The 26,568-nt window shown below is 39.1% G+C and overlaps 2 protein-coding genes across 4 annotated transcripts in view; both read right to left on the bottom strand.

Moving 5' to 3' along the window:
• The window catches only part of LOC117434819 (sodium channel protein type 4 subunit alpha B), a 54,142-nt gene that overhangs the window by 23,484 nt on the left and 4,090 nt on the right, over window positions 1-26,568 (bottom strand). The window contains exons 2-13 of one of the 3 annotated variants that reach the window (XM_059003091.1): window positions 17,100-17,418; window positions 16,042-16,160; window positions 15,381-15,470; window positions 14,658-14,786; window positions 11,999-12,090; window positions 10,627-10,914; window positions 10,124-10,187; window positions 9,277-9,418; window positions 8,646-8,846; window positions 7,720-7,914; window positions 5,985-6,108; window positions 743-981 (exon numbers count right to left, since the gene is read on the bottom strand). In XM_059003091.1, coding sequence (XP_058859074.1) covers window positions 743-981; window positions 5,985-6,108; window positions 7,720-7,914; window positions 8,646-8,846; window positions 9,277-9,418; window positions 10,124-10,187; window positions 10,627-10,914; window positions 11,999-12,090; window positions 14,658-14,786; window positions 15,381-15,470; window positions 16,042-16,160; window positions 17,100-17,363 — 1,947 coding nt within the window. In that variant the 5' untranslated portion in view covers window positions 17,364-17,418. Of the gene's footprint in view, window positions 1-742; window positions 982-5,984; window positions 6,109-7,719; window positions 7,915-8,645; window positions 8,847-9,276; window positions 9,419-10,123; window positions 10,188-10,626; window positions 10,915-11,998; window positions 12,091-14,657; window positions 14,787-15,380; window positions 15,803-16,041; window positions 16,161-17,099; window positions 17,419-26,568 lie in introns of those variants that run through there. The other 2 variants (XM_059003089.1, XM_059003090.1) reach the window with 2 other exon arrangements.
• Window positions 3,101-5,862, bottom strand: LOC117434821 (t-SNARE domain-containing protein 1-like). Its single transcript, XM_034057485.3, has 2 exons — window positions 4,701-5,862; window positions 3,101-3,937 (listed from the first exon to the last, which is right to left on the bottom strand). The coding sequence occupies exons 1-2, from the start codon at window positions 4,939-4,941 to the stop codon at window positions 3,702-3,704; spliced, it is 477 nt and encodes a 158-aa protein (XP_033913376.2). The 5' UTR covers window positions 4,942-5,862; the 3' UTR covers window positions 3,101-3,701.

Here is a 26,568-nt window from a genome sequence, read left to right as displayed (position 1 = left end):
CTCAGTTTAAACCCCAGTCTGCTGTGTTGTGCTGCAATTACTTCCTGATCTGACGTCACCACATATGTCATCCTATTCACACACTGTGTGTGTATATATATATATATTAATTAATTTTTTTAAACAGACTTCAGCTTTGAAGGTTAATGTGTGTTTTATTAAGATTTTAAAAAATGGCATTACAGTGGACTTACGCAGCACCGTTTTTTCAGGCAAACCCTTTACTTTGTATTTCACCATTTAATAAATGTTAACTTAAATGTGTGCTCTGTGTTGTGCTTTACCTTTTGAATTTTAAACAAGCCTAATTCTAACAACATTGTGGAATATCAGGAGACTGCTCTCTGTCTTAACGGAAGCCAGAGCTAGTGCAACATTAATAGAACACTTTCTCAAGGAGGCAGTGTGGTCCAGAGGTTAAAGTTCAGGGCTTGTAACCAGAAGGTCATCGGTTGAAATCCCACCTCTGCCACTGACTGACTCACTGTGTGACCCTGAGCAAGTCACTTAACCTCCTTGTGCTCCGTCCTGCGGATGAGATGTTAAATCAATGTCCTATTGTATGTGACTCTGCATGTAATGCACAGTTCACAGCCTACCTCTGTAATGCACTTTGTGATGGTGGTCCACTATGAAAAGCACTATATACAAATAAAGATGTTATTATTATTATTATTATTATTATTATTATTATTATTATTATTATTATTATTATTATTATTATTATTATTATTATTCTTACCAGGTTTCCCACGGAAAGCATTTCATCAAAATCAGTACTCATGGGGTAGTGCTCCATAGCCATGAAAAGGGTGTTGAGCACAATACAGATTGTGATTCCGAGATCCACAAAGGGGTCCATCACCACAAACTTCACAAACTCCTTAAATTTGATCCACAGAGGGCAGCAATCCCAAATCAGGACCGTATTGGCAAATTTGTACCACCAGGGGGGGCACTTCTGCTGAACCTCTTCCCTCTCTGTAAATACATGTATATATAGCTAGTGTAAATTTAGTTAACACTTCATTCATTGAAATAACACATTTATTTTAATTGTGTAGAAATAAAAGTTACAAAACAGGAAATATGTTAGATTCATTTTATACATTTGCAGAAATGTGACCTATTAAAAAAAAAAAAACAAGGTTATCAGATGTCTTTGTATTAGCACTAATTTTCACATGGGGTCTATTCATAAAGAGTTAACGCCTGTCGAAATGAGAAAACAAGAGTACGTAATCGTATTTCGTCCATAGCCGCCTATTAAACAGTGGTTGCTATTCATAAGAGATAATTGAGATGCGTCATTAAGCCCCAACGATTTCCGTCTATGAAGGCATGTTTTGAAACAATTGAGATACAGCGAAACGATGACCTCATTAGCATAGCGTTTTCATCGGTCCTGAGCGTCAACCTGCTATTCGTAAGAGTGAACGACAGCAAAATGCTGTTGAGAACTTAGTGGAGTCTAAACTAACGACAGCATCAAAATGACATTGTCAAAAAAGTTATCTGACCTTATTTAACAAATCCCCAATAAATAAATAAAAAATTAAAAAAACAATAAAAAAAACACACAAATTATTACAGCTTTTTATTTAACTGTGTTCGTGTAAAAGTTGATGCACCTGTGCTTTAAGTAATGCTGTATCTGTGTTATATTGAAATAATTGATCTACAAGTGTTTCTCCATTTAATTGCACATGCCCTGCAAAGCAAAGGAACATTAACAATTATTAAGGTCATTTAAATAACCTCAACACGATCCTCATCCTCCAGTATATAAATCACGCATCATACAGGCAAGCTGTTAATAACACGATGGGTGCTGCTGGAGAAACTTTAGCGTGTTATTATGTGAGCAGAGAGATGAAGAGGAAGAAGAGGTTGGCACTGGTGTTAGACAGGGTCATCAATGGAGTAGACCAAGACACTTCAGGCCCTGGGTAACATGTTTGTTCTTCCCAGATGAAGCGCTGAAGCTACGGTTCTGGCTTGATGGGGCAGCTATACATGACAAGCTCTGTCCCTTTCTGGAGGCTTCTACTGCACGCAACAGAGCCATCCCTGCCGCAGTGAAGGTCATGTGGGCGCTATCATTTTATGCAACAGGTACATTCCAGTGGCCTGTTGGTGACATATTTGGACTTAGCCAACCCACTATGTCCAGGATCTTGGATCAGGTTACCCGTGCATTGATTTCCAGGTCAGACCACATTTTACCTGGGCCGAAGATCAACGTTAAACCGCACAACGTCCCCAGATTGCACACATACACCACTCAGAGCACCTGCTGGTAACAGTGTTCCCTTTATTAACGGACACAACGATTACAGCTTCAATGTGCAGGGTAGTTTGTGATTCTCCCATCATAATATCCCACGTTTGTGCAAACTACCCTGGTTCCTGCCATGGTGCGTGCATCCTGCAGCAGTCAAGCCTATGTGGTTTATTGTGTCAACAGACCAAACGGTGTACTACTCGGTAAGAAAAAAAAAATCAAATTAATTGAACTAATGGAACTGTACAAGTTTGTTCAGTAATGATAACATTAATGCAAATCAAATACTGTCTAAGTTTTAAATCATATAAAATGAACAAAAAGACTCGAAAATCCTGAAACTCGTTTTTTGTTTTTAACGTTCACTATCATAATAACTGCCCTTCGTTGTAGGAGATTCTGCTTCCCCACTGCTCCCATGGCTCCTCACACCAGTTCTGTACTCCTGCGGTACAATGATGCACATGGGGGTAAAAGGAATGTGATCAAGAGGACCTTTGGTTTACTGAAGATGCGTTTCAGGTGCTTGGATAGGTCGGGAGGTGCATTTCAGTCCAGTTCCGAGAAGGTGTGCCGCATCACGACTGCATGCTGCATCTTGCACAATACTGCAGTAAGAAGAAGGGTGTTCAATGTGCACCAAGACGTGGCTTACCCCCCAGTAGACGACCCAGCAGTGCCAGCAGCAGCACCTGTTCCAGCAGATGCAAGAAGACCAGGTCGCGAAGAAAGACATCGCATAATACATACATGCTGTACATCGGTGAAAAGAAAAATTAAAGAAATTAAAAAAAACAACCAAAGTATATTTGTAAATAAGTATCTGTTCGTTTATTGAAATATTGTGGAGAACGTCACAGCGTTTCTTTTTTGGTTTTCTTTTCATTTTTTGTGGAGGGGGGCTTAATAATTTAGGCTAGACTTTTTGTTTATCCTTCATTAAACTCATAGAATGTGTAATCATAAACATCCTTACACTCGTACACATGTCCACCCCTAAAATAACAAAAATAATAATAATCATAATAACAACTAGAACTGCAACGCAGTTTTAAAGGCTTCCAAGCCAGTGCTATTGTCCCCAGAATGATGCCTACCAAGTTTGGAGTTAATTGGCTAAACGGTTTTCAATCAGGAGCAGTTTAAAGTTGTGGGAAGAAAAAAGAAATCCTTAAAATCACTATATGGACTGTATAATAATATACGGTCTATCTCCTAGACCTAGATCCTCTTGTACACCTCCAACTGCAGCGTAGGGCTGGTGGTCCTGGCCCGACATGCTCACATGCAATAGTGGCTTTATTCATCATAGGTGGGCTCTCTGTCGCGGTGGCATTATCCATTATAGGTGGTGGGCTCTCTGACATGTATTGCCGAAACAGTGATATAAACTCGATAAACGTTTCTGAAATCCTCTTCAGGATGGTGTTCGTCTGTAGTTGTGCAGCCAGCAGGCCACTTGCACTGGTGGCCTAGGTGGTATGACTGTGGTCACTGAAGGTCCAGGGATGCACCCTGCTGCCGACTGCAGAGTCTGGGGGATATTTGCCTCTGACTCATTGTCCTGGTCTTCTTCAGAGTATTCCCTGCCATCATTTGTGGGTTGGACTCCTCCCTGCTTCTCTTGCTCCATTCGGAAACCAGTGTATTGCTCTGGAAATGCAAGGACACACAGCTTTTTATTTCAATTCACAATATACGACGTTGCTCAGAAACTAAAGCCAATATTTTACATGACGTACCTACTGATGTAAATATTTCCTTTATTTTCGGAAGTACCCTCGTATCACAAATAATCACACAATTAAATCACATGCCGTGTTTCTTTTAACGGTTGTTTCCCCTTTTTCAGCAATTAAAATCTATTTGGAATTGATATCACTGGGGAAAATGCAGATAAAATATTTACCCATATCTACCCATCTATAATAAAACAAAACACCTCAGTTATTTTTAATCCTTATGTCAGAACAGCAAATACTGCCATGCCATAGCATCATATGAAACCAAAAAGTTACTGTAGTACAAGAAGCATTCTATGAAATTGTAATTATATATTGTTGCATCCCTAAATATTACGTATTTTGTAACCTACATACTTTGCGGCTGTTTAAACATCGCTTCAGTGGGGAATATTATTATTATTTATTTCTTAGCAGACGCCCTTATCCAGGGCGACTTACAATTGTTACAAGATAACACATTATTTTTACATACAATTACCCATTTATACAGTTGGGTTTTTTACTGGAGCAATCTAGGTAAAGTACCTTGCTCAAGGGTACAACAGCAGTGTCCCCGACCGGGAATTGAACCCATGACCCTCCGGTCAAGAGTCCAGAGCCCTAACCACTACTCAACACTGCTGCCCGTGGAATATACCTTGTGTCTGTGACCTTGGGATAACAAAACTTACCAAAGCCAAGGTCCAATGCACTGGTGTCCATGCCTCCCATGCCATCCAGGGTCAGGTGGTCGAAAGTTTGTATTATCTTCTCCTCAGTGGGGGTGAGTGGAGAACGAGGTGGTAGTCCTAAGCCAGTGACTCTGGATGCTTTATGTAGAGCAGCAATTTTTTTCTTTACTGACCCCCATATGTCATGCCATCTTTTCATGATCTCGTTAACATCCCGTGGACAAACACCTAAAGCATTCATTTTAACTTATTTCTTGCCATATGGCTCGCCTGGCAGCTGCAGACACGGGTTTTGGACCATATCATTTATGATCATTTTTTAAAAGTTATGCCATCAATAAGGAATTTTCATGTGCCCGAAAACGCCCTTTCCTACGCTTCTTCAGCATGGTTGGAGTTCTTTTGTTGCCGTTGTCAGTAGATTCCATTTGTGTTCCAAACAGCTAATGACAGAACTGAGCGAATGTTTATAGAGCTGATGATGTCATCAAAAGGAGACGGATTTCAGTCGTGAACGAATATATACCTATTCATAAACTGCTTAGCGACAGTCGCCGGTCTGCACAGATCATTTTATGAATATCAATATGGACGACTTCCATTAGTTTTAAACGAAATTCGATTACCTAGGACAGTCATCAAATCATTTTATGAATAGACCCTATGGTGTCTCATCACTTAGTTGCTGTTTACTCAAAAAGAACCAATGGATCTTCATCAGAGGTAAAGGGGTGCATTGACAATGTTGCTAATAAAAACATTCACTCACAGTAATAGGAGAAAAGGTGTACAGTTTCACTACAATATATGAATTTGTTTTTCCTTATGTTCAGATGCAATGTAAAACACTTTTGCATACTGTATTTCACTATACACAATTTAGACACAAAATAACATACTGGAAATATCATATTACCACAATTAAGCACTAAGGAGAAGTGCAGTACTGTGGACTTCAGTAGCACAACCTCCACCTCGACCCAATCAAGAAGGCTAGATGCAGAGCAGTAATGCCCTGGCTTAGCACCCTATAGGCATGCTATTGTAAGTATGCATGATAATATTCTACACAATGTCATCTATGTCACAGTATTTTCCACACAATATAGCCATAACTGTTCTTAAATCAGCCTTGTGTCATGAATAAATAACTTCTAAGTTATCCAAAGTTTTCTACACATGAAGAGCAAAATGGAGAAGATATATCATGTTTACAGCCAACCCTCCCCATGCAGTGTACAGAATGTCGTTTTTTAAAATGTCCAGGAGTATATACTGAAGTACCTTCCATAGCACTGGTGAGGACACTCAAAGCACTGGCTGTTCTTTTTTGAAGACCCAGCTCATCTAAATGGGTCATATTCTGTTGGGATCCTGACTTCTTACTCCTTTCATCCTCAGCAAAAGTCTAGGAAAACAAACAGTGCAAAATGAGAGAAGTAGAAGGATTTTATTATTAACTTGTATTGAATCTAGTATGGTTCCCTTTTAGTCTGTGTAATAGACATGTATTGTATTGTATTATCCAGTATGGTTCCCTTTTAGTCTGTGTAATACACATGTACTGTATTATCCAGTATGGTTCTCTTTTTGTCTGTGTAATACACATGTACTGTATTGTATTATCCAGTACGGTTCCCTTTTAGTCTGTGTAATATAAATATATATATCGTATTGTATTGAATTATCAGTTCTCTTTTATTCTGTGTCATCAACATGATTGTGTAAACGGACTGTCCCTGAAATCACTGATATCACCTGTTTGAACCCAAGCAATGGATAGTAACAGGCGTCTGGAGGGAAGGCCCAATCTGAATGTAATTTCAACCTGGACTCATTCAGCACCTGGCCAGTGGTTGTCGCTAAAGCGCTATTAGGCACACTAGACCCACATGACTTTCCTCCCCAACCATGTGAGAACGCCTTGATCACTGCAAGACTTTCATAAAACAAGACAGAAAAAAAATGATATACAAGGGGATATGATGGATATTTGTTGTGTTTTTGCTAATGTATAATAACAATTTACTTTTTACAGCATCCAGTGCTTTATTATTGGGTTATAAGAAGACTGAGTGTGAGGGGAATACTACATTGCTTATCTGTTTTCTTCTATTCATGTCAAGCCTTCTATCTGGGATGTGCTGTGGATCACCCTGCACTTCAAATAGCTGCCTCTTACCATGCGCTACAGGGGAAGCCCCATAATAACAAGCATTGGAGTAACACATGTGTTCCCCCGAGGCAAGTATCTAGTTCATTCAGAGTTTAGAGTAAGGAAGATTTTGTTTGGTCCCCAAGGGGTTAAACAAATGCGCATGGTTGTTCTTGTGAGTGAGACTGTATGACTCCAGTGTCGAAAGGCACAGTGCAAGACAAGTTATTCCACTCATGAGCAACACTGATGTTTAAGGATCATTCCACGGACCACTGTCAGCTTGGCAGCACCAGTATCTCTATATTATTATTATTTGCTTATTTAGCAGATGTCTTTATCCAAGGCGACTTACAGAGACTAGGGTGTGGTAACTATGCATCAGCTGCAGAGTCACTTACAACAACATCTCACCCTATACCAATATCTGGTACATCATCAAAATGTCATTGTACTGTAAATTAATACATATAGTATTCAAATATGTATTACAGGAAAGGCATATTTTTAGCATATGCAACCTGTGCATAATGCAGATGCCATTGGTTACATCCTTGTATAATGTGCATCTCTTGTATGATATATGCATAAGAGTGCATGTTATATACCGGACATTACAGTAATATTTAGCGTTGATAAATAAGAGCAAGGATGTTGTAAAGAGGCACAGATTTTGATTGATGATATGTTGTGCTTTGTGTGGAGTTACAGATTAATTCTATGGGTATATTTCCTGAGATTTGCTCAGCAGAACGCAGATTGGAGACCTCTGAATTAGGAGTTACAGTAATAGAAAGTAATAGAATACTTGCAAACACAGACTTCACAAAGGCACAATGGCACAAAGGGCACAAAGAATCTTACTTCTTCATCTGTACAGACCCTGTCTATGACGATTCTGGGCATAGCTCTTCCATTGCAGTCTTTGATCTTCTCTCCATCGTCTCCAAGGCTGTGTTCATCGTCAGTGAATTCATGCCCTGAACCGCCACCTTTTTTCCGAACTTTATTACTAGCAAGTGATTCGTGACTGTCATGTGTACCTGCCCGACTATGCATCTGAAAAACAATAAAAGTTGAATTGATTAAACTTGTTACCAGAAATACTAGTCGAGGCAGATGTCAAACCACATAAATTTCTACAGTGACAATCTGAGAGTTGCTCTAATTGTATAGTTGTATATAATGTAAGAGTTCAACATTAAAACAAATCTCTCTGAAGCTTTATACAAGTTTACATTGAAAATGAACAGTAAAAGCAGAGCAAAGTGTCACAAATCATATATCCTATTCAGGGTACCTAAATGATACGTGATCGGCACAAGTTATCCTATTAACACATACTGATATTTTGGCTGTGTGAATGTGGTAAAGCACAGACACATTTGGCAAAGTGTAATAAATGCAAAATATAAGTATAGTAAAAGCATACAGAAAAAAATAGAACACAGTTGCACAGAAATTTGCCTTTTTGATTCAGTGCTTTATCATTTGTCAGGGGGTTCAGTTCCTGTTTGATACAGTATATGATTCTATTCTTACTAGTCTCTTATGTCAAGGAAATAAAGGATTAGCGAGGTTTTAATCTCTGTCAGACAGCAACAGTTGTAAAGTAAACAGAAAAGAACAGCAGGTGCAGTATGACGGTAGATCAACATTTCAGTGAAGTCAAGATCATTAAAGACATTGATAAGACATTGGAATGGTTCCTCCTTGAGTTTCTTTTAGTATTGATAAGGATCTTATGACAGATGGTTTAAAGTTATGAATATACAATAAAACCAACCAACCTGTGCCTCCTGCTTTTTCAGCTGTTCTAAGATCCTCTGAAACTCCTCTTCTTTCTCCTGTGCCTCTGCTAGCGTGGCTTCATTCTGCTCTGCGTAGGCCATGGCAACCACAGCCAGGATCAGATTGATGAGGTAGAACGAACCCAGGAAGATGATCACCACAAAGAATATCATGTAGGTTTTACCAGCTGCACGTAGCGTCTGGACAATGAAACACAATTCATGTTACCTTTAAACAGCTAATAATGGCCATCAGAAAAACTCTAATAAAACTAAACAGAAGCAATGCAAAGATCCATACTAGTAGCAATGTATCACTGTGACAGAGATCGAATGATTCTTGGTGTTAGATCTCCCTCCCGACCTGCGAGGCAGCATAACCAGCAAGGACAATAGATTTCAAACTAAGATGAGTGGTAGTGATTGCAGTTGTTTATACCGGTGCGATAACATTGGTACGTCAAAATATGAAAATGTGGTACTGTTCTGCAATTGTCCCTTATCTCCAAACCTTTACCTTGCCTTTGTAGTGCAATCAAGATTACCATTATCATTAACATTAAAGATGATTCAATGTAAATTATTTGTTTGCTGTTGACACGTTAAAAGGGGTTCATTTAAAAATCAATACCAGTTGAAAGAGGTTCTCCCAAAAGTCCTGAGTCATGAGACGGAACAAGGAGAGGAAAGCCCAGCTGAAAGTGTCATAGCTGGTATAGCCATAGTTCGGATTCCTTCCAGCCTTCATGCAGATGAATCCTTCTGGGCACTTTCTGTCAAACAACAGTGATAAAGAATCAGTCTGAACAGCAGCAATAGAGAACGGCAGTTAACACTTGGCTTTGAAAGAGTACACCAGATTAGTTTACCTTCCAAATCCTGCTTCCCATTGAGATCTACAGCTATGACCAAAAGTTTTGCTAAATGGCAAGCATGGTGTGGTGAGGGTCAGTACACCATGTGCTTGCTGCATAACTCTGAGGGAAACTCTTATGGCATCATAGCTGGTGTAGCCAGCACCATGCCTGACGGTAGCGAGTGTTTCCCACCAAGAATTCACAATAAAAAAAATACATATTTATATATACAAACCTGTCTCTCTCAACTGTGGTGAAACAGCTAACATCTCTCCCGAGCAAAACAACTATCTGTTTGTTTGCATCTAAGAGTCTGCGCATGCATCCCATGACCTCTGCCAGATGATACCTTCTGGCAGAGGTCTGTCTGAGGTTCATGAAAGGAATGCATAGTAAATGCAGATGGATCTTCATGAAATTTACCATACTTGTATAGATTGAGATGAGCTTGGGGATGAGAGCCAGTAGAGTGGAAGAGCACTTATTGAAGAGGGTGTGGGCAGCAGACATCCTGCCAGTGCACCCAATGCACTCAATGCTTATTTTCTACAGCTGATTTTATGGAAGACTGGTTTCAATTTTCTATTCATATGTATATGTAGCAGTATTATAACGACCTACCCAGCATCTGAGCTGTTTCCACAGAGAAGTGCGTCAAGAGATCCCGGAAGAAAATAGTAGTTATCTTAGAGATCAAAACAAACAAACAAAAAAGGTTAGAACACAAACAAATCCTGGAATAACATACTAGTGTGGTATGAATCCTGGAATAGGAATTGAATCAGTGTTGCCTGGTCAACCTTTAAGAACAAAGCCACAGTACGAAAATGATCTGCACAACAAACATTCAATAATAATTTTCAATGAAGGCCAGTTTTCCAGAAATGTTATTTTTAACTTATAAACCTGATTTTCAGAGGACCGCATTTCACTGTCTTGTTATTGTATGTAGTAAGTGGATCAATACAGTATGCTGATAAGGCCCCAAGCATTTGCAAGTGTGCTTTATAGATACAGCCGTTTTAGACTGTTGCATTTTATAGTTGTGACATATTTATTCTCCAGGCATCATGGTGAAATTCACTTTTTGATACACCCTGCCAAAATACTGTCCTATCATTTACCATTATTGTTGATGTATTCATTCCAGTCGAAGCCACCAACAGTACTATTATCTGTGTTATTGTAACCCATGGTTGAAGTTCCAAAGGAATCATTTCCTACAATGTAGCCGTCGTCAACCCAAGTATCGCTGATAGGTGGGGGCCATTTGACGCACTTTTGTCGTAGGTTACCCATGAACAACTGAAGACCAATGAGAGCAAAAACACTGAGACAGAACACTGTAAGAATCATCACATCTGCAAGCTTCTTCACTGACTGAATCAGAGCGCCCACGATGGTTTTCAATCCTGTGGAATGAGAGGAAACTCAATTAATCAAATCCAGAGATTTGACCTAAAAATACTGGATGCATTGTTCACAACAGAGGGGGAAGGTATTAGTATTACTGGGAAAGTGAAATGGACTGACAGAAAGGGGTCTTTATTTTGAGCAGGTCTTTATGGCTTGGTGGAACAGAGGTTTGTTTCTGCATATATTAGCATAAAAGATGTAATAAAGTCCCTTTTAAATCATTATTTTAAAGGTAATCTGGTAACCAATTGGTCTCTGGGACTTCAATCTACAAACTAAGGTCGGTGTACCTATTTGATAAGTGAACGTAAGGCCAAACAGACTTTCCTTTCAAAAAAATATATATATATACTGCCACCAGACTATAGATTCACTTCCTGCACTGAATTATCTGGGTGCTTGCTGAACCTTTTCACCCCAAACTACCTCTCCAGTAAGTTAGTGTAAAGAACTGTGCTGTGTGATGTATTGTCATTACAGATTCTATCCTCTGTCTGTGAAAAAATAAAAGCTTTATAACCATGAATGCAGATTAGCCTGGATCTTTTGCACTGTGTTTAAGGCGCTTGCTTGCAATGTGGCGGACGGCAGTTTGCACACAGTCTGTTAAATTGGTGGCATGACTGCAGTCGATCACCGTACTAAGAGGGAAGATTGTAAGGATGATTAACTGCCTAATGGAGTCTAACCCCTGTCTAGTCGCTGAAGTTAACTCTATAACTACGCCTGCAGTGGTTAAGACCACTATGCAAAAGCAAGTCTTGTCATGTGCCTGGTTGCTGCTTTGCTGCGCTCATACATTATCATGTTACAAAACTTTCATACATTTGCATAATCAAATGTAGCCCAGGTATTAGGACTCTACCTGAACTTCACACTCACTTTACAGGATGGGTGTGTCTTAATACCTGTTGCACAGGAAGTGAAAATAAATATGGGGAACTTGCAAGAAAGATGCTGACAGCAGTAAAAATATTACCGAGGCCAGGAAAATGCATTTCTACAACTCAATGGCTACAGTCCAACCATCACTTTATATAGAAATATACCGGGATATGTTTTCATTTAAATGTCACCTACCAGGAATAACAGTGATTGTTTTAAGAGCTCGGAGTACACGGAAAGTCCTGAGTGCGGAAACATTGCCCAAATCAACAAACTCCGTGAGATACCTGGAAATAAAAAAGCAAAGTGATTTAGAGACAACAAAGGTTTATATAAGTTGTCAAAAAGCGTCAAAGTGATATTGCTATATTAAGTCATTACTTCTGCATATGTTTTCAATACACTATACAAAAGGAAATGTAATACTGCAGATATAGTTTAACACAGGCTAAATTTAGATCAAGGCAACTGTCCACTAATGATGCCAAATGGTAGCATTATACATAAAATGACAGGTGATGTGAGAATAAATGCACCAGCCAGCCACCTAGTGGGAAAAAGTACGAGCTGTATACTAAATAGTGTAGCGCTAAATGTCACATTGAAACTGAATAGTTTTATAATTTACAAATCTTTTAATCTCTGACACTGTTACAAGTGTATATATATATATATATATATATATATATATATATATATATATATATATATATATATATATATAGTGGCACATTATATTATAGGGTTGTTCCAACCCGTGGTGTAGTTGAGCCAGAACAGCTTTCCGGTACTTTTTTCAATAGGCAGAACCTTGACTTAATTTAAGAATCGACTTAAGAATAATTTCGATGCATGCACACCGATGACGCGATCTCTTTTCTCTGTGGAAATCATAATAGTCTTTCTGTACCATGCCACTGAATAGGCATTAGAAATCCGATTCCCTACATGCCACTACTGATAGTACACGAATCGGAGTCTCTGTCTCCGATAACCGGCACGTATTTTAAATGTTTGCAGAGTCACGTCACACACATCTCCTGATTCCTGCACAACTGTACGATTCAGTCAGTCGTCCTTGTGATGCAATGAAGTGAACATTAGGAACCTCTATTACAAACTACAGTACTAAAGTTTAATAGGGCTAACAATGTTTTTTTAATAAAAAATGCTGATGAAGAAGTAGCCAAATTGACGTGATATAATATACAGGACGTGGTGGTGATTGTAAAGCATCTGAAAGCATTACAAATCCCAGAGAGGATTAAACAACATGGCAAACCACTGTAAACTATTGTAAATACATAGCCATGGGAAAACTGCACCATTTCCATGCAGATTAACTGTGGCAAACTTATATAAGGACTTCAATGAGTAAGTTCTACCTACAATGATTTCTAAATATGTTCTTAATTCTTTAGCATAGTTATCATTTGCCATTTAGAATATCTATGTATCTTTAACATAAGAACACAAATAAAAACACTTAAAAAATGTTGGCAAAATAAATACTTGGGGTCTCAGGTTTTACAATTCTTTTTATAGCGTTCTGCTGTATTATCTATATTCTTCATTTAAAAATGGTGCAAAGCTAAATCTTACATACAGTAAAGCTCTGGCCAAACGTTTAGCATCACCTAGAATTTTAGGATTGCGACATAATTAAAAAAAGACTATATGAACATAATGTAGATCTTTTATTTAGCATAATGTAATCAAAGAAACTACAAGATTATATTGCAAAAGTCTACCGGAAGCCATAATAGTAGTACAGTATTTCTTCTTAGATTCCGAATTGTGACATTTGTTTCAGTTTTTCAAAAACTACAAAGCAGCATGTAATTCAATATGTTACTGTAACATTATTCAGCAGGTTTCATTCGACTTTATGAAGCAAAATTAGTTAATTCTATAGGGTGATGCAAACCTTTTGGCCATAACTGTACATTTAAACCCTTTGATTCTCAGAAAGCTCATGGCTCTTTGTTGTTGAAGCACTTTCCTTCAATTAAATAGAACCACAACACAGCAATGTGAGGTCAGTGGGCAGTACTGGAATTGCACACAAACTTAAGAGCTCAAAACTCAGAATGCCACTGAAGAAATACAGGCTGGGGTGTTTTTAGAGTGACATCACAATCCTGAAAGCTCAGTCAGCTTTCCTGCTAGGTTGCTGGTACAATAGTAACCCTACACTAAGTATAATCAATAAGTGGGACTCTTTACCACAAGGGGGATCAGCACTGCACAATACAGTCAAAACCAGCGCTGTTAATGGCTCTATCTGCTTACTGCCCCGCATTGAAACATACCAGACAGAATATAATAGGTGTCAAATAGGGACAAGTGCCTGGTAATGAAAGTTTTTTATTTTTTTTATTACACTCTGATATCGCTCATGTTTAATAGTTATGAAACTAATTGCCACCCAACTTGATATCATTTTGGAAAGTCTGAGATTTAAAAATGTTTACATGTGAGTAGTTGCTGTGCAGTATTGGAATTAGTTCCACGGCAAAACAGGCATATTATTTGTAGTTATTTGTATTTATGTTTTTTAATGTTTCACTGAGTGTCAGCAGCAGTGTGGAGTAGTGGTTAGGGCTTTGGACTCTTGCCCGGAGGGTCGTGGGTTCAATCCCAGGTGGGGGACACTGCTGCTGTACCCTTGAGCAAGGTACTTTACCTAGATTGCTCCAGTAAAAACCCAACTGTATAAATGGGTAATTGTATGTAAAATAATGTGATATCTGTATAATGTGAAATAATGTGATATCTTGTAACAATTGTAAGTCACCCTGGATAAGGGCGTCTGCTAAGAAATAAATAATAATAGTATACAGAATCTACTTACGCCATACTAATAACACAGAAATCAAGCCAGTTCCATGGATCTCGTAGGAATGTAAAATCACCAATACAGAACCCTCTTGCTAAAACTTTGACCAGTGCTTCAAAGGTATAAATGCCTGTAAAAGCATACCTGAAATGAAAGATGTTTGAAAAGTAATAAGAAACTAACACATATACATACACACAAACACACAAATGACCTAGTTTAAAAAGTAGATCTGCTATGCTGTAAATTCAGTAATGTATTGCTTATTATTAAATAAAATCTAAAATGCATGATGCTGTGAAACACCTTAAAAATAATATTAACATATAAGTAGATTACAAAAAGAAATCTGGTAAAAAAAAAAAAAAAGAACATATTCACTCTTAAGCGTTGAGCATGAAAACGTTATTCAATGCAAGAACTCAGCACTTGTATAATAATTAATAATTCTACAGCTGTTTAGCTCATCTCTGGTGTTGATAGCTAAACAAACCTAAATATGTAAATTAAAGAAAACTATGCCATGAAAATCTTAAAACGTACATTTTCATTCCTGAAATTAAAATCAAGACTTTATTTTGAGGAATTATTGATCAATTGCACCCGTGTTTTACTACCCCACTGCAAACCACTTACCGATAAGGAGGGGTGGAAATCAACACACAACAAGGGCTGTCTTCTACATGGGACACAGAGGACAATAAATAATAACAAATGTAAAATATCTTTATAACTTACTCAACATTTTTACTCCAGGCGGGAGGGTTGCTCATTGCCATGAACACACAGTTTGTTAAAATGGTTACCATGATGAAAAAACTAAACAATTTAAAATAGAATCAAGGAAAGAACCCAAAAAGGAAAAGCAATCATCTCAGTATTATCCTTATGTGTAACATTAAGCGCTACAACATTGGGCTCTACACTGTAAAAAATGAATAGATGTGTTGTATGTAATTGTTAAAAAGCATAACTTGTCAGACCAAACTTTTAAAATTGTTAAAAATGATATACCCTAACCATGATTTTATAGATGTACCCTGATTCAGACATTTTGGAACATGTTTACTGTACTAAATATAGTGTAGCTTACTGCAAAAATTGTAATTTTGAAAAGCACAACTGATATTTTGAATCAATAATAAGTTGACACTGTTGTGCTTTGTTCCTTAATGATTCCGCCAAAAAAAGATATTCCACGAGACAGAAGTGTTTGGAAAAAAGTGGGAATCTCTCCTATTTATGTTACTACCATATATTGTAGTAAAACTAGTTTTACCATTTAGATGATTGGAGAATGACTACCCGAAAAGCTGTATGGTCTTAAGTTAATACAGTACCTTTGCATGCTATGATAAGCCAATTCTAATAGACCCAATACAGATATCAAAAAGGATATGAATGTATAAGAATCTTGATGGCTCCTCTCCGGATCAGACTAAAAGGGCTCAGGATGTAGCAGGCAGGCTCAGCATTAAACCTGAAGATTGTCTTCCCTTTACTAATGACTATGAAAGTCTGCAAAACACAAAATACCATTTACACATTACAATTATTGGCAACATTACTGCTGTGGCTCCTGTTGTCCCGTAAGTGTTAGCCAATACATGTTCTGCAGATGTAAGTTTCCCAACAAAGATCTTCTTAATCCTATAATTCAGTCCTGGACTAGAGGCTGTCAGTTTGCTTAGTGTACAGTACTCTATATAATGTATGGCACCCTATTGTATTGTTATGGGGATGAGTGGCTGAATTTGAGATAAAACTCACTTTGCATGGGGCCTAACCTGCATTGGAACCCAGAACGGGTAGTGGATTAACCCCCTACAACATTACTGAGTTTTCTCATATATACCACCCCGAAGTCTGACCTTGTCAGCTATCAGAAGCTAGACCACGTTGAGTATGGCAATCAACAAATGGATCCTTGTCTAAAAAGTGGATTAACCGCATCTTTTCCATTTTTGAGATGCATTTTTGCACAGTAGAACATATCTGATAGTAAAAGCAAAATGGGCTAAGCTGTAATTTATTGGAACCTAGGTTTACAAGGGAATAGTTGTTTTATCACTATGGAGTTATCTTGCAATTAGCTTGCAATAATGTGAGGGAATTATAAATCTGGAATTTTGAAAGATTACACACTGTTATGGCCAATACTCATCACTGACAAAAGAAACAGTGATTCCCTGTGTGTCAGGTATTATTGCTTGAAGTAAAATGTTGTTTGAATTGTAGGAACCAATTAAATCAACCAGTAGCTCTGACGAAAGTGTGTTCCACAAGTACGGGAATGGTAACTGCGTACAGTACAACAAAACTAAATGCATGCTTTGGAAAGCACTTCTGACTAGAAGTATGTAGTGGGTGCCACGTTCTGTTATTGGGACAATTGTATTTAACTATATTTTTATGCACCAGTAACAAAAAAAATCAAAAGGTTTCATGTTCACCAACTTTTTTTGCACTGTAAAAGGGATCCAAGTCCTCTATTGGCTCTGCAATGATTTCGGGAGGTGGATCACCATATATAAAGGGCAGGGGTTTGCCGGCCTCAAGGTTGCCGCTCGGCTTGTCTTCTTCCTCGTCCGAGGTCTCTACATGCTGTTTCCTTTCCTTTTCAGCTTTCTCCTTAATGATCTGCTTCTCGATCTCGGCAAGAGACTCTGGAGTGAAGCGTCGGAAGGCATCAGGGCCTGTTGGAGGTAGCAGGCATGCCATCTTCTCATTCTGCACTAAGGGAGACCCCTCTCTCTGCCTGCCTCTCAGCAAGGGTCTGAAATGAATGAAGTGAAGTCATCAAGTGCATCTTATCTCATCTTATATTGTCTTTTATATGACTGGAGTTCCATGTGTCATTATATCAAACTGCCTTAGTAGAACCTCAGTTATGGACACGTACTGTAGAGAATAGAGGATGTTCATAAGACTGAAGTGTATGTAACTAGAAAACTGAATCGGTCATCACCTTTAACACGAGGAATAACTATACAAAATATACAATTAGGTACATTATATAATGCTGTATTATATAGCTTCCATAAATGGTGCTGATAGATGTCCTCATTTCTAGGATGTTTACACTGTGTTGGGAATCAGTCTTGTTCACACACTGATGAAATGCTGCCAGATGTCAAGATGATAACAACTGTGTTGACAGACTCAACATGGTCATGTGACACCACCGTGGAAATGGACAGTAGTATAACTTAGGGAACTCATGTATTGGCTCAATTTGAGTGAGAAATAATTGTCCTTTAAATTGAATATGTACCCTGTTGACATTTCTAACAAACACAAACATTTTTTTCCCCCACACATGAACTGATATCTGATTATAAATGACAAGATTCTGCATTCCCATTTTATCCCTGAAGAAATTAACATTGTGGTCTTGAAGCTGTACTTTAAACCTCTTAGTTGGTCCAATAAAAGGAATCCATTTCAACATTTTCCAGGCTCCAAACATGCATTTTTTATGAGTCATCAATTTTGCCACAAATTACTTTACACCATAAAAAAAAGAAACTCCAAGACAGAACAGCTTTTTTTTTTTAAGGTGTCATTATACAATTATATAAAAAAAACAAAGCATGATTTTAAAATTACAGCTGGCTTTGTTTCTTGTTATTCCCTGTTATAACCTTTATACAAGTGCACCATAGTAAAAGCATGACAAACACCTATAAAGCATAGTGAAATAAATTAAAGCATAGGCAAGCATTGATAAAAAATAATGAGGTACGGTAAAGCATATTAATAAACATGGTAAATCAAGGTAAACTATGGTAAATGCATTGTATAACCATAGGAAAAACATGGTAAAACTGCAAAAATAGCATGCAAAAATACATTTGTAAACTTTTATAAGGAAAACCAGACATGGTCAACTCCTAGGTGAGTTTTTACCAGTCTTCAGTGGCTCCCATTGAAATTCAGAATTTAAACACTGTCCTTTTAAAATCACATCATAATACCTATTTGTTTTATTAAGCTTTTGATCATTTAGTTTGAATTACAGTAAATGGTTGCTTTGAGACAGCAATGCTTTGAACGGTGCTACATAAGTGTCACAAACACACCTTTCTCTATATATTGTACTGTATGTAACCACAAGCATAAAAAATACCCGCGTTATGATTATATCAATGGCATATTATCTTTATATAACACACACCCTGCAACTCACAAAAGGAAAAGTTCCTTTATGAATCTAGTATGTCTTAGTCTCTTTGTCATCTCAGTACATATTATGTAAGATGCTAAGAAACTATTTGCATATAGTGGCACCAAATATATTAGTTCACTTTCATTTACAGGAATTAAGGGTGTTTAAAAAATAAATTAAAAAAAAACACCAATGCTGTTCACATAAGCCTGTTATAGACTGGCGGTTGTGTTCAGTTGTTCAGACTGTGTTAGTCACTTTGTGGTGTTTAAAACAAGCCCCAAATGACCACCAGTATAGGCAATGACAAAGAAACCCTGCAGTTGTTGGGTGGGCTATTGTACTGCATCAGTTTCTTCTTCCCACATGTTGGCAGGTATGCTTCTCTACATTAACCCTGAATCCCTTTCTTCACTAAGTTTTTATTTCCGATTTGGCAATTTTATTGGGTGCATTTTTCCTGCTGGAAAAAAATTATTTTTTACACCAGGGCAATCGTTTGGTCCCGCGGTGGATGAGATGCTGCAGCACTCTCACTGCGCGTGGAAATCCACGAAGACTGAAGTGGTGCCAGAGGTGGTGTTCAGAACCGGCCCGCGGCTGCTCACAGCAGAGGCTTTAATAGGTTCCGCTGCCCGGCGCAGAGACAGAAGCCTCAGGCTAAGCTGTGCAGCAGCCCTAGGGGATTCAAGGAGCCATCTGTAGTATTGGCGTCAGTGCACCATGGACATCTGGGTGCTCACTACTGTTCAGACCAACTACTCATTGCAGTTCAAGCATGGTCCCCCTCCCTTTCGGGGCATGACTGCAGCATCAGTCACAGACCCAAAGGATGCAGCAGTGGGTCTCAGGAGGTAGCAGCTCTGCTGCAAAAACAGGCTATTCGCATGATAGACCCCCTCCAGTTGGAGGAAAGGGTTCTACTCCAGATACTTTCTAGTGCCCAAGCGAGATGGTGGCCTCAGACTGATCCTCGACCTCAAACAGGTCAACCTGTATCTGAGTCGAAGGAGGTTCAAAATGTTAACGATGCAACAGCTGTTGTAGCAAATCATGCCAGGTGACTGGTTCACCATGGAGGACCTCAAAGGCACCTATTTGCACATCCCCATAAAACCTGCGCACAGGAAGTAAATGCGGTTCGCTTTTCCGGGAACAGCTCATGACTTCTGTGTCTTGCTATTTGGCCTCTCCCTAGCTCCCCGTGTCTTCACGAAGTGCATGGAAGCTATCCTGGCTCCTTTGACACTCAAAGGCACCAGAGTGCTCAATATCTGGACGACTGGCTCATTTGCACCCACTCTCCAGCACAAGCAGAGGCCCACAAGGAACTTGTCACCGGCCACCTTCAACGATTGGGCTTTACGGTGAATCATGCGAAGAGCCAGCTCACGCCTTTTCAGATAGCCTCCTATCCAGGAGTGTGCTTGGACTCCAGGTCAATGCTGTCCACTCTGTTGGATGTGCAGAGAATAGCCGCCTATTTAGAGCTTTTTCAGCTCAACAGAGTGCTCACGGTAGTGACGTTCCAGAGACTTCTGGGCTTGATGGTAGCAGCTTCCTTGTGCCTTCCTGCGCATGCGCTCTCTGCAGGTCTGGTTCAACCTGCAGGGTTTCTTAGCTTGTCACTGTCTAAAGGCGCTCTCTTGGTGGAAAAAGCCTGCCCATCTATGCCTCAGCGTAGCACTGGGAAGTGTAACCAGAAGGGAGGTTAACACCACGGACGCATCCTGTTGGGCTGGAGTGCTGTGTGGAACGGCAGGGGTGTGCAAAGTGTGTGAGAACCCCCCATGGCAGGGTCTCCACATCAGTGTTTTAGAGCTGCAGGCAGTTTACCTAGACTTGCAGAATTTTTGCAGGAGGTTCAAGGGAGACATGTGCTTGTCTGTACAAACATCAACCACCAGGGTGGCCTCAAGCCGCCCAATCTCCATCGTGTAGCCTGCAAACTTTTACTCTGGGCACACAAGAACCTCCTCTAACTATGGGCAGTACATCTGCCTGTGGTGACAAACTGGGCGGCGGACCTCCTCTCAAGGGGAGTCCCAAGTACCTCCGAGTGGTGAGAACCATTTGGGAGAGGTACAGGAGAGTAGAGATAGCTCTCTTTGCCTTCCAGGAATCAACCCATTGTCCCCTCTGGTTCTCCATAATAGGAGGCTGGGACCCGCTGGCAATAGATGCTTTGGCACACCAGTGGCCGAGGCAACTGTTATATGCCTACCCACCGCTCGCCCTGCTCCCACTGTGTCTGGAGAAAATCAGGCAGGACTGGGCCAAGGTGTTCCTTGTAGCCCCTTATTGGCCCAGGAGACTGATTTTCAACACTGATGCAGCTCTTGAGGGGCCAGCTGTGGAAACTGCCCAAGTGCCGCGACCTGCTCAGTCAGGCACGGGGGACCTTATGTCATCCCGACCCATCAAGCCTGTAGCTCTGGGTCTGGCCCCTGAACAGCTGCATTTGAGCTGTCTGGAGCTTTCTAATAGGGTCATTGACACCCTGCAGAATACCAGAGCACCATCCGCGCATTCCCAGTACGGGTATAAGGGGGTGTTTTCCAGCCTGCTTAATTTTTACAGAGATCAGGCTAAAAGTTACACGCCGTACCAATCCTGCCTTTTTGCCAAAGATGATCTCGGCATTGCATGTCAACCAGTCTGTGGAATTGGAAGCTTTCCATCCGCCCCCTTTCCAGTCTGACACAGAGTGCCAGCTCCATACGCTCTGCCCAGTTCGGGCCCTGGCATACTATGTTGATAGGACGAAAAGTTGGACGCAGACTGAACAATTTTTTGTCTGCTATAGGGCGAAGTCCCATAGTCAAGCCCTGTCTAAGCAGAGGCTGTCCAAATGGATAGCAGACACGGTCAGGACTGCCTATGAGCTGGCCAACTTGCCCCCTCTAGAAAAGCTCACTGCCCATTCCACCAGGGTGGGCTTCGTGGGCTTTATTCCAGAGTGCATCTGTCAAGGACATTTGCAATGCAGCGGTGTGGACTACTCCCCAAGCCTTTACAGATCTCAAAATGTATTTCAAACACATGTCTTAGGAAAAAGGTTACCAGTACAGGTTTGTACAACAAACGAACAAGTCATTTATTATTAATATTATAGTTGGCCACAAATTTGACATAAAACAAATAAAGTATATGGCTGTAATGGATTTGGTGATTTTCTAGATTTGCTTTAAAAGACAGCGGTGCTGGAAAGTCGTGTGTGGGGGTGATATGACGGTTCTTCAGCTGCTGCAGGCGATCAGCGACGGCATCGGGTTTCTGCTCTGAGATGACTCGGCTCATTCCTGCAGCACTGAAATCTCGATCTCTCACATCACACCGATAAACAGCTCAAATACCAACTCAGCTTACCAGCTCCCACTCTCCAACTTTCTATTTTACTCATGCAAAAATCCCCTCGCTTCCGCCCTCTCCTAAATTCAATATGTCGCTTAAGGTTAAGCTTTCATTCTTTCTGCCAGAAAAGGCTGGCAAGCGCTGTTCTCCCACAACTATTAAGCTACAAGTCTCCGTCCTCTGCACCTATTAAAAGGCTTCTGCTGTGCACAGAAAAGTATTCTGAAGATATTCCCAAAGTGTTTTCCTTTTTTTTAAAGACTCAGAACCACTTGGGTTGCTCATTTGTTTTCATACTGTTTTTGTACAAATATGTGACACAGGGATTTTGTTTTTCCAGCTTTCAGCTGTGGTAGATCAGAGCCACTTTTTCCAATCCCTAACTTCCTCATGAAGTTTAAAGTTCATTTCATCACACATATTTTTATGGAAATCAACTGTCTTGTTAGACACTGCTGACACAGAAACCGTTTGGTATTGTACTATTTAAAGAATTATGTAATTACATAATAACTACTTAGTATTTACAAAGAAGCAAACATTAATAAAAGATTAACATGTTTGAATAAAAGTACAGTAAAACAAACAGCTAATAGGTATTGGTAATATTGCTTAGAGTTTATTGAAACATTAAACAGTAACAAACTATCTTATGTTATAAAAACGCTTTTAAGGAAACAAGCATACTACTCCTACACATCTAAGGTATCAAATGATGGGCAAAAAATTTGGTTTGATATAAATCACCTTCAATAGATTATTGTAAGTGATTTTAATTATTTATTTTTTTACTCTTAAAGCTCTACAATCATACATAATTTGTATGAAAAGCGGAGCTGTGCTGAGGGGACTGCCTGCTGCATGGTTGTGTTCTGGGAGTGGAGAGGGAGCAAGACAACGACAAGGGGGACATGTTTTTGATGGTCTGATATAATGTTACTTTAGCAGGTGGGTCAACAGCCTCAAGACTTTGGACTTGTCAGACCTCATTTATCCTGTGGAAAAGGGTATGCAACGGTTTAGGACCGGTAGATTATAAGACTGAAAATAGTAACTGATTACAACAGTGTTCTCAGACTCAATAAAGAGGAAAATAATGGAATGGCTGTGTTAGTGCATTGATCTTTCACATATTCACAAACAAGACAACCTTCAGTTTGAATGACTATATCCAGGAATCACAACCCTGATGATTTTAATGTCAATGCACAATAAGTCAACAAAAAAAGCCTTTATCGTGTAAAAGCTGATTCATCACTGCTGCAGTGAAGATGTGTCTGAAGTACAGTATGTGACCAGTCACTATGTCTTTATACTAAAGAATAGGAATGCCGGACATTGCCTCAGTTTCGTTAATAAAAAAAATCTACATTTATGGAAAATAATGCCCTTTATTTTGAAGTTTACTTTCCCTTTAAGACTCGAGCTGCTGTTACACTGCTTGGCCACCAATTGTCACTGTGTACCAAATTCAATTTCAATGCTAGCAAAACACAGTTACAGTACTTTGCCACCAGTGGCACTGTGTGCTATGCAACACATTGATTGTAAATGCATACTGATAAAAGGGTAAATAAATTATACTAATTATTATTGCATTCCTGTATACAGTATCCATTTAATGAAATGTTGTTTTTTTTTATTTACTTTAGATTACATGAATACATTACACATTAAAACCTGGTAGCAAGTATAGTAGACTTACATCACAAGCACTGAATTGCTTTTAAATAATATCATCTTTTTAATGCACCGGTATATAATATATACTTTAAATAGTTATTACTGTGATAATAATTGCATCCTTATAGTATGCTCTTGTAATTCACATTGATACTAATTAAGTTTGGAACTGATATTTCTCTCTCTACTGCATAACAATGTGATCCTTAAATTACATAGAATCAAAAGTTTAAATCATAAACGGTATACAATGTTTTTTTTTTTTTCATGCTGTAATTCCATCATTAGGATCTGATGGAGATTTATAATTTTAAAAAATGCAGCTTTACAATTATTTCTGGCAATTTGATAGTGGCTGTGGCAGAGCCCTCATTTAAAACGAGAGGAAGGGGTTGGGTCTGATCAGACACTTTGCAGGAGTGTATGGATACGTTTCAGACGCTGGGCATGCTGACGGATACACACATGGTTATATGGATCCCGGGTGTTGCATCAGCCAGACCAGGAATGTAAGCTGTTACTTACTATTAGGAAGCTTAGTTACAGTGCATTGGTCTAATAGCATTAAGGCAGAGATAATAGAAGCCCATGGCCTCTATTGTGCTGGGTTTGTGTTAGGCACACTGACAGTTTTTGAGAGACTCATTTAACAGGCTCTTTTGTACTAATAAACAATTGGCTTAAAATCCTCTAAGCTAGTTCAAACATACTGGGTTACATTCTTAAAGCCTACTAGAAATAAACAACCTTTCAGAAAAAATTGCTCAAAGTTGCATGAGGTAGTACTGCTGTCTCTTCAATCACTGTCTGTATAAATCTTGGGTTCTAACACTGATCTTTACATTGTCCCAGTGGGTTTCACCTTTACTACAAACAGGTGGCTGGCATTTGTGGCACCTACTGGCTAAGGGAACTTAATCCAGTTAATAAAACTATAACCATACATACAGATTATCACTGCCCTGTTCATTAAACCAATTACAGACTTCATTCTTAACTATAAAACACACAAGTATTTAACATTTGTAAAAACTAGTACAATTCAATAATTTAAATAATTTCTATACAAAAGATTGATTCAATTTGTATTACATTTTTTTAACTGGCTACTTTAATGTAGTCACTTCCCACACAATAGTTCACATGAAACACTGGATCAGCATCTATTTTATAATGCATAATGTTGTTTTTTTCAAACCCCATAGATTTCACCCAAAATAAAATAAATAAAATAAATAAAAATTGTGAACAAAGGTGATATGGTATCATTCAGTTAGTCAGGTATTTATCACCATCCTAGTTCTGCTTTTCACTCTTTTGAGGTAGTCATTCAAATGTATCTCCACGAATAGTACATACCATATTCTACTTGCAGATTCTGTCACTTTGTAACTAGGGCCCTAATCTTTACACAAAAATGTAAAAGGAAAAACTATAAGCACACACCTTAGGGACAATCTACCCTTAATGTGCCTTCTGATTGGTTGGTTGGTTGCTACTAGTTTTGTTATTTCCCCAAAACACAGTTCAAGGAACCCTCGATTCAAATTAGTGCTAAAGTGCGCAAAATTACACATTTGGACTGCCAGAAGCAAAATTCTTCTTTTTAAATATGTATTATTCTCACCTCCACGGCTATGCGTTACTTAAAGAAAGGCTATCACTGCTATCTGGTGTCAATAATTTGTAAATCAGATTCTTCAAATGCAGAATAAGGGTTCAATCCTCTGTACTGAGGCAACTCAGCTGGCTTGTCTGATTTCAGTCTTTTTTTGTTATCAACAACGGCATCACTGGGCAAGACATAGTTAAGCTTATTATGATAATATGCCCCAGCCCATACTAGAAAACAGTTCTACCACAGTGGCTGGTGTCTGTTTTCAAACTTCTATTCTGTAACCTAGCTGCACAAACCAGCGCACTGTGTATATCTCTACAAACGTAGATGTAAGTGTATACAGCATCCCTGAAGGTCTGAATGAAGCCATCAGCTATAAATACCCCAAGCATACAGGGGCTGCTGTGGATCAGGTGCAAATGTTGCTACCACAGTGACATGTGCGGCTTACTTAATGTTTTAAGAACATAAGAACATAAGAAAGTTTACAAACGAGAGGAGGCCATTCGGCCCATCTTGCTCGTTTGGTTGTTAGTAGCTTATTGATCCCAGAATCTCATCAAGCAGCTTCTTGAAGGATCCCAGGGTGTCAGCTTCAACAACATTACTGGGGAGTTGGTTCCAAACCTTCACAATTCTCTGTGTAAAAAAGTGCCTCCTATTTTCTGTTCTGAATGCCCCTTTATCTAATCTCCATTTGTGACCCCTGGGTCGACATTGTCAATATCTTTTAGAATATTGAATGCTTGAATCAGATCACCGCGTAGTCTTCTTTGTTCAAGACTGAACAGATTCAATTCTTTTTTCCCCAAAACCCTGAGTGCACCAGTACAGACGTATATACATTACTCATGAAAACTACACTGTGCTACAGTCAAGCACAGCTCATTTGAGCAATTCTTATGAAAATGTAGCACTCAAGTACTTTAATGCTACTCCAGTGAGAGGCAGAGTAAAACTTGTGGGTTATCGATTTTATAAAACAAACAACGTATGACAAAGATAGTTTGGGTAGCTAGGGGAGAATGATTGACATGTCTACCCCCAAAGAAATACTACTCCCCTTAAGTGTTTCCTGATTGTAGACAGAACATTGTCAAGTA

The sequence above is a fragment of the Acipenser ruthenus genome, chromosome 28 (assembly GCF_902713425.1).
Source record: "Acipenser ruthenus chromosome 28, fAciRut3.2 maternal haplotype, whole genome shotgun sequence".
NCBI lineage: Eukaryota > Metazoa > Chordata > Actinopteri > Acipenseriformes > Acipenseridae > Acipenser > Acipenser ruthenus.
The sequence above is the reverse complement of the archived record's forward strand: the minus strand, read 5'-3'. Positions and strand labels throughout refer to the sequence as shown.